Here is a 14,211-nt window from a genome sequence, read left to right on the forward strand (position 1 = left end):
ATCTGTTGGGGGACTCTTGCCCTTCAGCAGAGATGAGTGAGACAAACTGATGGGTGTCTGAAATACCTGTAGGCACCCCACATATCCCAGTTGCTAACTGCATGCAGCATCACTTCTGAAACCAGTTGTCACAGAATCATAGAATATCCCTCATTGGAAGGGACACATAAGGATCAAGTTAGGATCTTGGTGTTTCCATCAGGGCCTGAGCCAGTCCATGTAATGCCACTGAAGACCCTGGTGGGACCCACAGAACCACCCATGGGGTGAAGAGCACTGGTGAGGTTCAGAGATGCTCTGAGAGCAGCATGAGGTTAACCCCATGAGGTTAGGATTGCTCCCTGCCTCATTCCTAGCACTGTGTGATGCGCTGATCCAACCCACCTTATCATTGAGTAATATAGAAATGGGTGAGGTGTAATAGCAGCAATCAGGGCTGTGCAAGTACAGTGACTGCTTTGTCATGCTTTCACTGAAGGAGATTATGCCTGAGGCTTTCAAAGGAACCTAAAAGCTTTAGATCTCTCACTTGCCTGACTTTCAACAGGATTTCCAGGTTAAGAAAAAAAATAAAATCCTAGCCTGCCACAAATCTTCTGCCAAGCTGAAGGGTGTTAACTTTGAGGAAATATTGATGCAACTATTAAAACTCTTCAAGAGAAACAAGCTGCTGCTTAATATTGCAGGATTGTCTCTTTGTCTATAAAAGGAATTCAGATGCTGCAAATTGAAGGTCTTTAGGAGGATGACATAAGGTCTGGCTCTATGACCTACATCACATAGAGCAGCTTTCAGACCAAGATGCCATGATGTCATGAGGCCATGGCCTGACTTGTTGCCAGTGTTGGGTTATTCCCTGTAGGATGGCTGCTCTCCGTATTGCATCAGCTTTTAAATCAACCTTACACAGAGCTTTATAGAGAACCTAAGTAAACACACGAAAATGAGTGTGATGTAATATTCAAATTGGAAAACTGGCTGTATAGGAGTAAATATAAAGTGAGTAGTATAAAAATTTGGGACAGATGTAATATTATTGACGTAACCTGCTGTTGGCAAAATGATGCCAATAAAATATTGCTGTAAATGTTGAAATGGGTCAAAACATGTTTTAAAAACAAGATGCCATGCTGCCAGCAATAGGGGTGGGGTAATTAATGCCTGATTGCTCCCTTAGTTTGGCTACAGCCAATCTGTGCCTGTAGAGCACTGTGATAGGGTCACACAGGCACTGGAAGGATGACTAGTGGCAGGCCAGAGAGCATCCAGCATCTTGAAGAATGGGTGAGTAAACACAGCCTGTCACAGGGCCCTACAGCCTCCTCTGACCAAGATGAGATAACACCAGCAGTTTGCCCGCAGTGGCACAGCACTGATATTGAACCACAGCTGCTCCAAAGGTAGAACATACTCTGTGTGCTTGACATGAACACACAAGGGTTGGCCTTTTCTCCCAGATAACTAGTGATAGGATGAGAGTTTATGGCCTTACATTGCGCCAAAGGAAGTTCAGGTTGGATATTAGGAAAAAAAACTGTCTCAAAAACAGTGGTGATGCACTGGAACAGGCTGCCCAAAGTGGGTGGTGGAGTCACCATCCCTAGTGCTGTATGAGAACCATGTTGGCGTGGCACTGAGGGATGTAGTTTAGTAGTCATGATGGGGATAGTTGGGGTTGGTCTTGATGATCTTAGTGATCTCTTCCAACTTTAATGATTCTATGATTATTTAGTTAAAAGATGTGGCAAAGCAGGCATGCTACATCTCTCCAGCTCAAGCAGTTGCTCATTTTTTTTCTCTCTCAGAAAAGAATATGTGTGGAGCCTATTCGAGTATCAGGCCAGTAGATGCAGGTGGATTTTTCCTTTCTGCTGCTGTTAGGGCATGGCTATTAGGTTAGTTATCTCCCATGCTGTTTATGGTTTTTATAACAGTCTATGGATTCAGCTCCCAGCTCACTAGGAGCACGCTTCTGACAGGCTTGTCCTAGGGGCCTGGGGCATCAGGGAAAACCACCAGGAAACAGTGACGTCCCATGGGTGTCCCAGCTCTAAGAGGTGGCTCTGGATGGCTTTCAACAACCCCTGTTGTGCTGCCAGACCCCCACAGCTGGCAATGAGGCCCGTTCTATGCTGTTCGTGGGCATTTCCCCAAGGAACTGTGCCTTAGTGTGGCTCCATCCCCTTTGCTTTCTACCCCTTTATAGTTTTGACTGTGCAAAAACCCTGTAACACTCCAAGAGTGAGTGGGGAATTGTCAGGCTAATGCTTTTTGCCCCCTTAATACCTCTGGCACCAGACCAAGGGCCGTTTAAGGCAGGTCTGTGAGCAGAGCTTGCCAAGGGTTTAAGTGGTCTCTCTACATCTGAACTAAAAGAATTAAAATTCTTAGTGGATTATAGGTTGTATCCATGACAACAAACTCGCTCCCTTTCTCTTTTTGGGGGGGATCTCTTGTAGTATAAATATGTTGCCAAACAGAACCCTTCTATTTATTTATTTCTTGAACAAACGTTTCACATAATAACAGCATTAATTAAAAAGCAAAATAAGTGGTCGTCAGCATTTTGATGATTGTGTATGTTTTATGCCTGGTATCGTCTTATGAATCTAGAAGTCTCTTGACTGTGCAAGTCAATAATGCTTTTGTTCAATAGTATTAGAGGGAATTTTGCTAGCCTAAAAGAAGTGAGGGTAATTATTAATAGGAGTTCTTGTGCACTGTATACCTGTAGTAGTTAAAGGAGAAGCTGCTTAAATTTATTCTGACAATTGCAGATGCAGCACTGGAGGAATCATTTGAATTATTCATTCTGCTACAAGGAAACATCCCACTTGTCTTCTCTTCAGAACTGAAATCCCAGGCTGATTTAAAAAATGCTTTAAAATATATGGGGTTGATTTCTTTTTCTTTTTTCTTTTTTTAAGTAACTGCTGTTTCAAGCCTTCTAATTACCTATGAAGGCAAGTTTGCTAAAAAAAACCCCTCTGATTTCTAAAAGAAAGGAGAAATTGAATTTTTTACACGAGCTGCTTCTTGCAGAATAGATTTAATGAAATTCAGCTTTCTTTCATAAATAATGCAGCACTTGCATTTGATTAGGTGAAGCCTAGAGGAATTTCTACCTAATCAGATGCATAGCAAGAATATTGCCTACAGACTGTTACTATTATCAATGGTGGTGGCAATGAAAACACAGCGCTGTGTGTGTCCAGACAGAACGCTTTGTTTTCTTAAGAGAAGTTATAAAACACCATATACGTTAAACAGCTGATCTTTTGCTGGTGTCCCAGCTATTTGTAAAACAAGGTCTGGGTTCTGGGTACTGCCGTTATTGTGGCGTAAAGAGACACTACATTACCTTGAGACCCCATTGCAAGGTGCTTCTTACTCTTCCAAGAAATAAACACACATGTGGAAGAGACAACCTTTGCATCAGAGAATTTTTAGTTGAGATAAACAAGGTAGCTATCAGCAATCAATCTTTCACAAAGATGATAGATCACATGCAGCAAAATGCAAAACAGTTCGCAAATGGTGTATCTGCAATTTTTGCAGAAACCTTTTGAGAGTTCTGTAGCAAACGTTGCTTCAATTTGTCATCTGTGGCCAAGTCTTATGATGTTCAGTAAATCCAGCCACAAGACTTTGTTCTGCTCTGTTTTATCCCTAGGAAGCTGCTATTAGAAGCAGTGGATGTGCATGAAGAGTGTAGACCATTAGTCCTTTAGTCAATGTCCATATTAATACATAGAAAAGGGTCTGGGCCCCATTCTGTAACCCTGAGGACAGCTGCTATGAATTGTCCTGCATGTATCTGAGAGATGGTAGCTGAGTCCAAGCTGACTTTTGGGATCAGACCCTGGGCTGGGCTTAGCGCTGGACCCCTCCTAGGTACTGTTTCAAAATGGGCCTTGCAGTGTCTCTGATTGCTTCACTCTAGATGTCGCTGCGTTAGGGCTTGGTTATGCTCTCCGTTGAGCTCAGTTGAGTCTCATCTTGCTCTATCACCATACTGAAGTAATATTACAATAAAAACTTAAAGAACTGAAACTTCGTAGAAGAGCCCAGCACCACTGCCTTATCTCCCCACGCTCAGACTCTTTTCTCCCAACATTTTCTTGGAAATGTAAAATTGCAGCTGTCATAAGTTCTCCAGGCCAGATGCTAAGCTGGCTTAAGCTGACAATTTGTGCTGGTTAAGGTTCTGTTTTTTCACTTATATTTCTTGGAAAGGGCAATGAGATGTAATGAATAAATGTAAAACATAAGAAATAGAGCCCAGGATACATGGAGTTGTGTCTGCATCCTATGATTTGCTGTCAAGAGGTTTTAGCACTGAGCTCAGAAGTGTATTTATGGAACTGATGGTCAGAACTGTACAGTTTAGAGGTGAAATCAGTGCTGCTTTTTAATCTTGAATTTTCATTTCTCTGCAAGTTGTTGCAAGCAAATCTCCAGGGCCTAAAATGTCGTGTGGAGTAGTAGAGGCCAGAAGCAGAATTAATTTCTGAAAGTTTGAGGACAAAACCATCAGTTTTTTATAAAATGTTCATCTGTTTCTGGACTTCCCAAGATTTGTCCGAAATACTTCTGCCCACTTATGTGTCAAGCGACTTCATGTCAGATATAAGAGCTCTTTTTAGATGAGTACTGACAAAAGGGGCGCTTGGCTTTTATCATAGCCAAATGGAGAACGAGACTCAAACATAACTCCCAAACCTTTTTAGTTGAAAGCAATGTTAAAATCATGTGGGAGAAACAGGAAGCAAGACTGAGCCTTTTGTTATTTGCCAAGAGGCAGATAGTACATTCTTTACTTAAGATGGTGGTCTGAGGTATCACACAGAACTGCATCCCCCATGGTGAAAAGCAGGCAAATATGTCCATTACTCCATGGCCATAATTGTGGAAATTTTCCCCCAGACTTTTTCATCCTGGGAGGCTTAACCTTGTGGGCCAGTGGGGTTTAGGGATAAGGTAAGCTTCATCTCCTACCCACTGATCACTTTGTCTTTTACTGACTCTTCTACAAGTGCAGGCAGCCTCTCACATCCAGAAGTGCTTCATAACTGGCTGGGTAGCTTCCGTGGTGGAAAGTGATGCTATTTTCGTGACAACTGGAGGATAGCTTTGGATTTCCTTCTCTTTGTTTCTCTGTAACAAGAACAGTTAAGGACCTCTTCCAAAATCATTTAAGCCATGAATGCAGGTAGTGTGGATGAATGTTGTGCAGATAGTGCAGATGGTGGTTTGTACTTGGAAACTGCACCTGAAGGCTCGCATCAGAAGTGATTACCTCTGACAGATGAGGTGCTTATCTGTGCAGGAGGAATGTTGACAGAGCCTGTAGTCATTAGATATGAGTGGTGTTTATTACACTTAGCCTTTGCCTGTATAATACTCTGAGTTTATATAAAAAGTACAGAGCTGCATCCTTGGATGTCCTGTCCTCAATGATGTGGCAGTGCGATATTTGTCTGCCAGGCTCAGTGTTGGGTGGAAAAAGAGTTTGGGGACTTTTTTCTTGTTTAGTTGTAAGAAACATCCCGAATTTGTTCCTGGTGCACGTCCTCTTTTCTCAGAGTTTCCTTGTATGTTCCTGGCTTCACCACCAAATAAGACCCTGCCAGAATCACTTATGTGCTGTGGAATGAAAATATGACTGATACAAATGTTGCAGCAGTGTATGAAGTGCTAAATTATTCATGGTACTTAAGTACAGAAAATCCCTGGGCTGAACTGACAAAATGAAGAACTCCAGGCAAGAGAAAAAAAAAACACAGCAAAAAACCAAGCATGGAAAGTCTTAGATTAAAAACATTCCCAAAATTTAGAGTTAGACCACATTATAATCTTAATCTCTGCTTCCTTTAAATGCCCTTCCTTGTGCCGTACCCTGGGCTGTCACAGCTAACTATTTATAATGTCATTATCCACATCTCTTTACAAAGCTATTATCCACACTTTACAAACAGGGACCTAAGGCAAAGAAATGCCAAATGACTTGTCCTGGCTTGAAATAGAAAATGTGCACAGGCAGCAGGATTTGAGGCTAGTTCCCCTCAAACTGAAGCCTTGGCCATCTTAATCTGCTTCCTCCCTGTTGTGAATAAAATGAGCATCAATACAGGGTCTGTGGGCACCTTCCTTTCCAGCTGTTCTCACAGCTTGTGTGGGACCTCTGTGGGCGTCTCTCTCATGTCTCTTCATTAGCATCACAAACTTCAGTTTTCACCCATCTGTGATACAAAGGGCCCTGGATCACTTTTACCTCTGGAGTTTTCCAGTGAAAAACCTACAAACTGCATTAGGATTGACCTGAGAGTTGAAGCTGCTAAGTGGACCGCAATGTGCTTTTTAATTCATAGGGAATTTTAACAGAGATACATTGGGCCCAATGTGAAATGCTTTACCTGGAACAGATATAAGTTTGTTTTGAACATTTAAAAGAAGAACCAAGTGTTAAAAATAAATACAGCGAGAAGCTCAGGGAATTCATATGATAATGTAGTCTGTTTCCAGATTTTTTGATCATTTTGCTTTGTCCTGAAAACATGGTTCAGCAGCTGATTTCAGGCTTCACTTTGCCCTTTATTAATGTCACTTGTATTGTGGGAAGCAGATATTTAAAAAATAAAAGGCACAGATCAGTTTAGCAGTGTCGTGTTGGTTTCTGTATATGTCAAAACACATTTCTGTTGGAAACATATTTGTGACTAAGCGGTTCTTGCTTGTTTGAGAAGCATTTTGAATAAAAACATCCAGGCTGCTCTGATCACTCTGCCTTTTGCTTGGAGGGTAAAGCAGCCTTTCAAAGCTGTTCAGTGTTCCCTTCTGCCCTGGAAGCATAAGGGAGCTGTAGGAGAAGATCTGATTTACAATCTCTTTGGGAGTTGAAAAGGTTCCTCGGGATGCCATCAGGACCTGCAGCAAATGAAAGGAAGATGTTATTTTCTAGCTTTTCTTCCCACTGCTGAGTGCCGAACAGCAGTGGTGGCTGGACAAGTGACTTGCATTGTGTGTCACTTAATGAGCTTCTGTAACTTGATATTTCCTTTTCCCCAGACTGTACCCTCGTCATGCAAGTGCTCTCAACAACCTGGGCACACTGACCAAAGATGTGGTGGAGGCAAAGGACTACTACAGACGGGCCCTTCAGTTGAACCCTCAGCACAATCGAGCTCTCTTTAATCTCGGCAACCTGCTCAAGTAAGTCGTACACAGACCTGGGAAATCCAGATTCTCTCTGTGCATGTCACCACAGTGGGTTCTCTGCTGACTGGTGAAGGAACGGCATTAGTTCTTACTGCTGGCATGGGGACAAGTCTTAGTTTGGCTGTCCTTATGCTGTCTGCCAGGTCACTTCAGGTGCTGTTTGCAGTGATGCTTCAGCTGGAGGGCATTCACTTGTTCCAAATTAGGCATCAAAAAATGTGGGGTATGAGTCCAAACCAGTCACCTGAGATTTCCATCTCAGTGGAGACATGTAAACCTTTCCAGTAAAGCAAGCCATGTTGTTCAAAGGCAGGCATTTGATGCAGATCTGATGAATAACACATACACAGCAGATCCCTCAGAGCAGGTTCCCCTTCTCCTTGTTAGTTAGCTATAACTGGAAGATCTTCTGTGTAGTTTCAATATAAGCACCTAACTTTTGAGGTTCTTGGACAGGCAGAAGAGAAGGTTCATCCAGTTCCAGGGGTGGTGGGGTCTGGGTTTGAGGGGGAAGTTTGCTCATATCCCTATGTGGTTCCTCTAATGAGCAAGAAAACGAGTTGATCAGCTCCTAATTTGATATGTTGTCATTTAGAGCATTAGCCTTTAGCAAGGAGAATAGCGATCATAATCTTGCAAATTAATTTGACTAACCATTTCTAAAGACTGAACTTAGATTTACAAAAGCTTTGCCGCTATGTTAAAATCTACTAGAGGTGCAATTAAACAAAAATAATCTCAATTACTGCACTGCTGGTTTTTTTTTGACATGATAGTGTTGTGGGTTCTTCCTTTCCCTTTCCCTTTCCCTTTCCCTTTCCCTTTCCCTTTCCCTTTCCCTTTCCCTTTCCCTTTCCCTTTCCCTTTCCCTTTCCCTTTCCCTTTCCCTTTCCCTTTCCCTTTCCCTTCCCCTTCCCCTTCCCCTTTCCCTTTCCCTTCTCTTTCCCTTCCCTTTCCCCTTCCTTTGAGTGTGAAGTCTATGTAAATGTTATTAAGTAGACTGCTGAAGCTCTGCCTGGTTCATTTGGTAATGGAGAAGTTGTCAGAGTAATACTGCAAGTAAATCTGATGATTTGGGGTTAGAATATGGCCAATAAGTAGTTATGTAGAAGGCAGATTAGTGCTTTACTGGACATACTCACAAGAAAGGTAAAGACAGTCTTATTTTAAGGTAAATGAAAAGTCTATATTATTTGTGAGATTTGGTTGATTAAAATTGACCTTAGATGGCAATGCTTTTTAAAAATATATGTCTTCTTAATCCATCCCGTTTGCTTTAGTTACTATTCTCTGTGATTTTTTTTTTTTCCTAAATATGAAATATTAATACAAAAAGACAAAAGGCAGAAGCAGCATCGGGATATTCTTTGTCAATAACACTTAAATCTGGCAATCTGATGGGCTCTTATGACCCAACAGATGGGCAGAAACTGGATTTGTTGCGCTGGCAAAGCATAAAGGAGGCCTGTGGGAAACTGTCTTGGAACTGCTGTTTGTTTTGTGTTCAATATGTCACGTATTTCCTGACATGATATTTAAGTCACTGCGATACATCAGGTTATGTGCACTCTGCATCCTTCTGTGGTGCCACATACTGCGATACGTTCAAGGTGTGTGATACTTCTGCTGACCTCTTTAAAATAAAGCTCTCAGGTTCCCTCTCCCCTTTTCCCACACCATTTACTTCTAGTTTCTAAACTTTTTTTAGGCTTCCAAAGCAACCTATTGCATCTGGATGCACTAAGGGTATTAATAGAAAACAGCTGTATCTTCCCATTCAGGTAGAACTCCTAGTGAGGGGTTAGCACATATACATGTAATGCAGGAACACCAGTGCTTCCACATAAGGTTTACTAATCCTGGAGAAAGTACACAGAGGCAAGTTATCATTCATCAGTTGAACAAAGGTACTCACGTTACTGGGAGAGGCCAGTCAGTCAGTCTCCTCCAAGTTCTCAGTACTGGAGGCAGCTTGCTGGTACAGTACCCAGCCTGGGATTACCCCCAGTGGATAGCAGTGGTGGCTGGCTGACAAGATGCCCATGCCACCCCTTAGTTTTTTGGCCATATATATAATAATAAGGCATCACATTTCAGGATAAGTGAAGTCCTTCACAGAAAGCAAGGAGACTTAGTGACAGCTGCAGGGCAGTTTATCACAAACATGTTTCTTCTAGCTACATGCAGAACCTAGAGATAGTTTAGTTGTGTTCCCAATGTAATGCAAGCCCTTTATTGTTGCCTGCTCAGGCCATGTTTTGTATTTTTCCACACAACATGTAAAGCAGATGCTGTGTAGGCAGCAGCTAACAGTGATACGATGAGAGGGAATGGCCTTTAATTGCACCAGGGGAGGTTCAAGTTGGATATTAGGAAACATTTCTTCTCAGGAAGACTGATACTGTATTGCATCAGCCTGCCCAGGAAGGTGATGTTGCTGTCCTGGAGGCGTTCAAGATCTGTGTGGCTGTGGCACTGAGGGATGTGGTCAGTGGGGATAGGTTGGACCAGATGATCTTAGTGGTCTTTTCCAACCAGGAATTTTGTGATTCTGTGATATTCTACCAAATTATCCTTTTATTCAACCTAATCTGGAGAATGCACTAAGAGACTGTGACCTACTGGGGAGAAACCGGTGCTGTGCTGCGTGCATAGGGCAAGCAGAATTCTGCAGACACTAAATGCTATTATAATCTAGCTAATGAATTGAAATTTGCAGAATATTACAGGCGGATATTGCTTTCTGGATGTGACATGAGACATTAGGGTGTTTTGATATTTAAACTGATGGCAGTGAGAGGATAGAAGGTCAGGATGTAGAAAGGATTTTCTGTCCTCTTAACAAAGGCTTTGGTGGCTGTAGCAGATACAGATTAGAAAGAGCCACACTTGCAACATCCAAATCATGTCTAGTAACTGCATTTTGTATAATGGGACATGTAACAAAACGGTCTGACATGGAATTCCCAGTCAAATTCTGCTGCATTCCTTACACCCACTGAAATCTGATTGCAGATACTAGATTTCACCTCTGCAGAGCTGGGAAATGGGAGCTGCAGGGTTTTGGAAAGATGGGATTTCTGTTCCCATCCAGGAATCTGCTGCTCATTACTGCCTGGATATAAGCTGTCTGTACAAGCATCTGTTGCTTGTGATTTAAACTCGAGTAAAAAATTTATTTGCAGGACAAAAGGATGGAAATTCTTCATTATTATTATTTTGTTTTCTCTGGATACCCTCGATGAGAAAGAGATTCCATTTTCTGTTTGCATGCAATGAAGAAAACTGCATGCCAGAAGATGAATGTTCTCAGGAATCATCACAGGACAAAGGCTGAATAGACCACTGGTTTTGTTTACATATACTAAAATAAAGTTGTATGTCATCCTTTTCTTGTCTACTATAAATATCGGGCAGTGGATAATTAAACAACACAGACAGATATTTCTTAGTTAAAACAGCCCCAGAAGGTGGCCTGCCCAAAAGTGAGAAATCTCTTTTTCTGCTTACGTGTTCCAAAGCAGCTCAATGCTGCTTTCTTTTGTTTTGTTTCAAAGTTTCCTGCTACATAAATATTTAGCTCCTCTATATAGATTCAGCTTTGTTGAGATACAGCTCGAAAAACCGAGATAAATATGTAGCATTCAGAATACCTCACATAAATTTATAGCCTGTGGGATATTCTGTAAAGAGACGAGAAATAAAATATTATGAACATTTGAAGTAAATATTTAGGATCTCAGCTTTCTTTTGCAGAATGGGAGAGGACTTACTCTCTGTTGTGCTCTCTCTCTCCACACGTAAAGCGCTCTAATATTCAATGCAGCATTTCTTATGAAGAAATACCTCATAACTCTTAGGTGCTTTGCAAGTCTTATGGCTGATTTTTCAAGGAGAAAATGAAGCGCCTAGAAACAGTGTCCCCTGAGATCTTGAGTTTATTCAAAGGGATGATTCTCTTCTGAATGTCAAGTAACAAAAGGTATTCTCTGCGTTTTTTGCTCGTTGTTCCAAGTTTAGTGAACCCACCTAGTCAGAGGGAGGAAGATTGCCTGCCTCCCTGATACAGGCTTTTGGGTATGTATGTATTTGAAAGTGTTAACATGGGCTTATGTAAGTGTCTGAAAATACTGGAAAACATCAGGTAGGTATTGTGTGTACTGAGGATCAAGATCTTTCAGAAACTGAAATACTCCTTCCTTCTTTTCAAAGAAGCAAACTGAACAATAACGTTCAGTGATGCTACATCTGGCTTTCCAGATGATCTCTGGTTAGAATACTCTCTTCAGCTTGAAGTGCTGAGGTTGTACCTCAACATCACATACTTAATTTAGCTCACTTTAAAAAAAAAAAAAGAAAAAGAAAAAGAAAAAGAAAAAGAAAAAAAAGAAAGACAAAACAAAAACAACCCACAACTGATGCTGGCAGCATTAAGTTGACAATAGATTCAAAGAGTAACTCAGGTTGCAACTAGCTTCTTGGAGATCAATTAGTCCCACGGCTCGAAGTGGGTCAGATTGGATTGTGTTGCTCAGGGCTTTGTCCAGGTGAATCTTGAACATCTCCAAGGACAGCCTAGACCTTTTCAGCATCTCTCTGCTGACCTTCCTCCAGTATGATTATACCTTTCTTCCACGAGAGTACCCAGCACTAGGCATTGCTCCAGTCTCATAAATACTGTAGGAAGGGAAAGGATCATCTCCCTGGGCCCACTGACTTGGGACAGTTATCCTTCTTCACCATCAAGGGCTAACGGCCAACATGCTGTCCTCCAGGACCTCCAGAACCTTTCCTGCAGAGCTGCTTTCCAGCCTGTTGTCCCTCAGCGTGTGCTGGTGCATGGAGTTATCCAACCCTAGGTGCAGGACATAATTGTTCGCCTTCTCGAGTTTCCTGTCAGACATGGTCCTTCTGAAAAGGTGCCCTTCCTTGCACTGTATTGCCCACTGCCCCAGTTTGGTGTCATCCATCCACATAGCACAGAAAGCCAAAGGAGTGCATCTCAGTTATCTGAGTTGGTTTAAACCCAGGTAGCTGAACAAGCTTAGGAGTTACCTTTCAGACAGCTACACACTGCAAGCTTCCCTTGGATTATGGTGTAAAGATAAGATGAGATGTTTAGAACTGTTGTGGAGCCCTTACTGAGTTCCATGTTTCTAGCTTTAAAGCAGTCAAAGTAACTTCACATTGTAAAACAGATCTTGAAAATTCAAAAGTCCTCTGGAGCACTAATTCCTAGGTTACTTTTCTGTTGTGAATGAAATTTGCTCTAGTGCTAATAATAGCCCACAAGCAGCCCCGTGAATCCTCAAGCTTCTATGGGGCAGTTTAAGCTTCTCAGTCTGCTGGGCACTTGCAAAAATATGTAAGCGATGCTTCTGGGGGAAGAAGCTACTCCTTGCATTCAGCTCCGCCATGCTGGTTGTGGAGGGCTGGAGACTCGAGTGGAAGATGGAATTAGGAGAGGGCATTATAAACCAAGGTAATTTGGGGAAAAATAGGATTAAGCGATCATAGGCTCCTTGTGTCAGTTGAATTTGTTCCTCTCTCTGTCATGTTGAAGGTATATATTACCTAGCTTTTCCTGCTGCTGATCCCCGGTTTGTGGTAAATCAGTGTATTGGACTGTTCTCTCAGTACTCGGTGTTCTCCCAGATTGCATGAGATTCGTAAAAACTACAGCCTTGATTCTGAAAAGTGCTGAATATGTTGGCCTTGGTCCAGGAAAGCACTTCAGCCAGTAATTAATTTTCAGCTTGCCTACATAAAAGTTAAGTACGTGTTTAAGTGCTTGGCCAGAGCAGTCGGTATCTTGCAGGACTGAGCCCTCTGAGAAACTATTGAATCTGCTTTTTGTAATATAACTCAGCCTGTCACATAAAAAGATGCCATAATCTTTCCCTCTCTACCCCCACTTTCAAGAGACAAACATTGTTCTTGGATCAAACGAAGAAAAGGCCATTTAGGAAAAAAAAAAAAGAGTAATTAGGAGGACTGCCCTATATTCCTAGAGCATGCTTGTGGTTAATGGGAACTTTTACTGCTGCTGAGCGGATCACTTAATCCTTTTATTTCTGTAGCTGGCATTTCCTACATTTTTTGCCAAACATCAGTACCTTTATGAAGCAGTCATCTGGTTTTGATTTATGAAAATGTGCCACGAAACTCCAGCCAAGGAATTCAAAAGTTTTATGAATTGACAAGCTAGCTGGTCTCTAATTAGTGCAGGAGAAAAGTGGTTCTTTATTTGTTTTTGATTCATTCGTGTAATTTATATGGAGCACCACTGGTAGAAGAAAAAGAGTAGCGCGACTGTTTTCACTTAGCATAACGGACAGGCAAAATGTTCCTGTAGTTATATAACTAGAAAAGGGAAAAATTCTGCAAAGCCACATATATTATCAGCTGAAATTTGCACCTTATAAACAAGATCTGGTTACTTGACCCTGTCACTCAGATGAAATCTAAGCCCCAAGCGGCAAGGTGTTCACATACTTTCTCTGTTCTCTTTCTTTTTGTAAGCCTTGCTATTCATATTCCTTGTACACCCAGCACAAAGAAAATGTTGTTCCAGTCCAGCTAAGCATCCTTAGATGTTTGCTCAGGAAACCTTCTCGTTTTTCCAAGGGAAGGAATACAGAGTGGTACTGGTGAAACTGTAGCTCAAATAATAAAATATCCTTAGATTTTTGTTGAGAAGGGTTTGTCCTTTTTCCAGGGCAGTAACTGTAAAGTAACTGGGAAAAACAATCCAGCTCACTAACATAAGCATTTCTCAATATTCGCTGCTCGTAATCTGTAGGATCTGAATAATAGAGTCCTCTAGCCTAACGATTGACGTGGTTAGGAATTATTTAATGAGATCCAAAACGTTTAATTGAAAACATTAATGTAATGAACTATAAGCCTGGATATATAACAGCACCAGCCGCCTAGTGACTTGCAAAGATCCCACAGTGTTATTAGGAAGTGAAAATGCTTTGTATCTCCACC

The 14,211-nt window shown here is 41.7% G+C and overlaps 1 protein-coding gene across 1 annotated transcript in view; it reads left to right on the plus strand.

The window, feature by feature from the left end:
- The window catches only part of TMTC1 (transmembrane O-mannosyltransferase targeting cadherins 1), a 141,662-nt gene that overhangs the window by 111,723 nt on the left and 15,728 nt on the right, over positions 1–14,211 (plus strand). The window contains exon 12 of the mRNA XM_072342570.1: positions 7,069–7,212. Within this exon, the coding sequence (XP_072198671.1) occupies positions 7,069–7,212 (144 nt within the window). The remainder of the gene's footprint in view (positions 1–7,068; positions 7,213–14,211) is intronic.

Source organism: Excalfactoria chinensis, chromosome 1 (genome assembly GCF_039878825.1).
Source record: "Excalfactoria chinensis isolate bCotChi1 chromosome 1, bCotChi1.hap2, whole genome shotgun sequence".
Taxonomy (NCBI): domain Eukaryota; kingdom Metazoa; phylum Chordata; class Aves; order Galliformes; family Phasianidae; genus Excalfactoria; species Excalfactoria chinensis.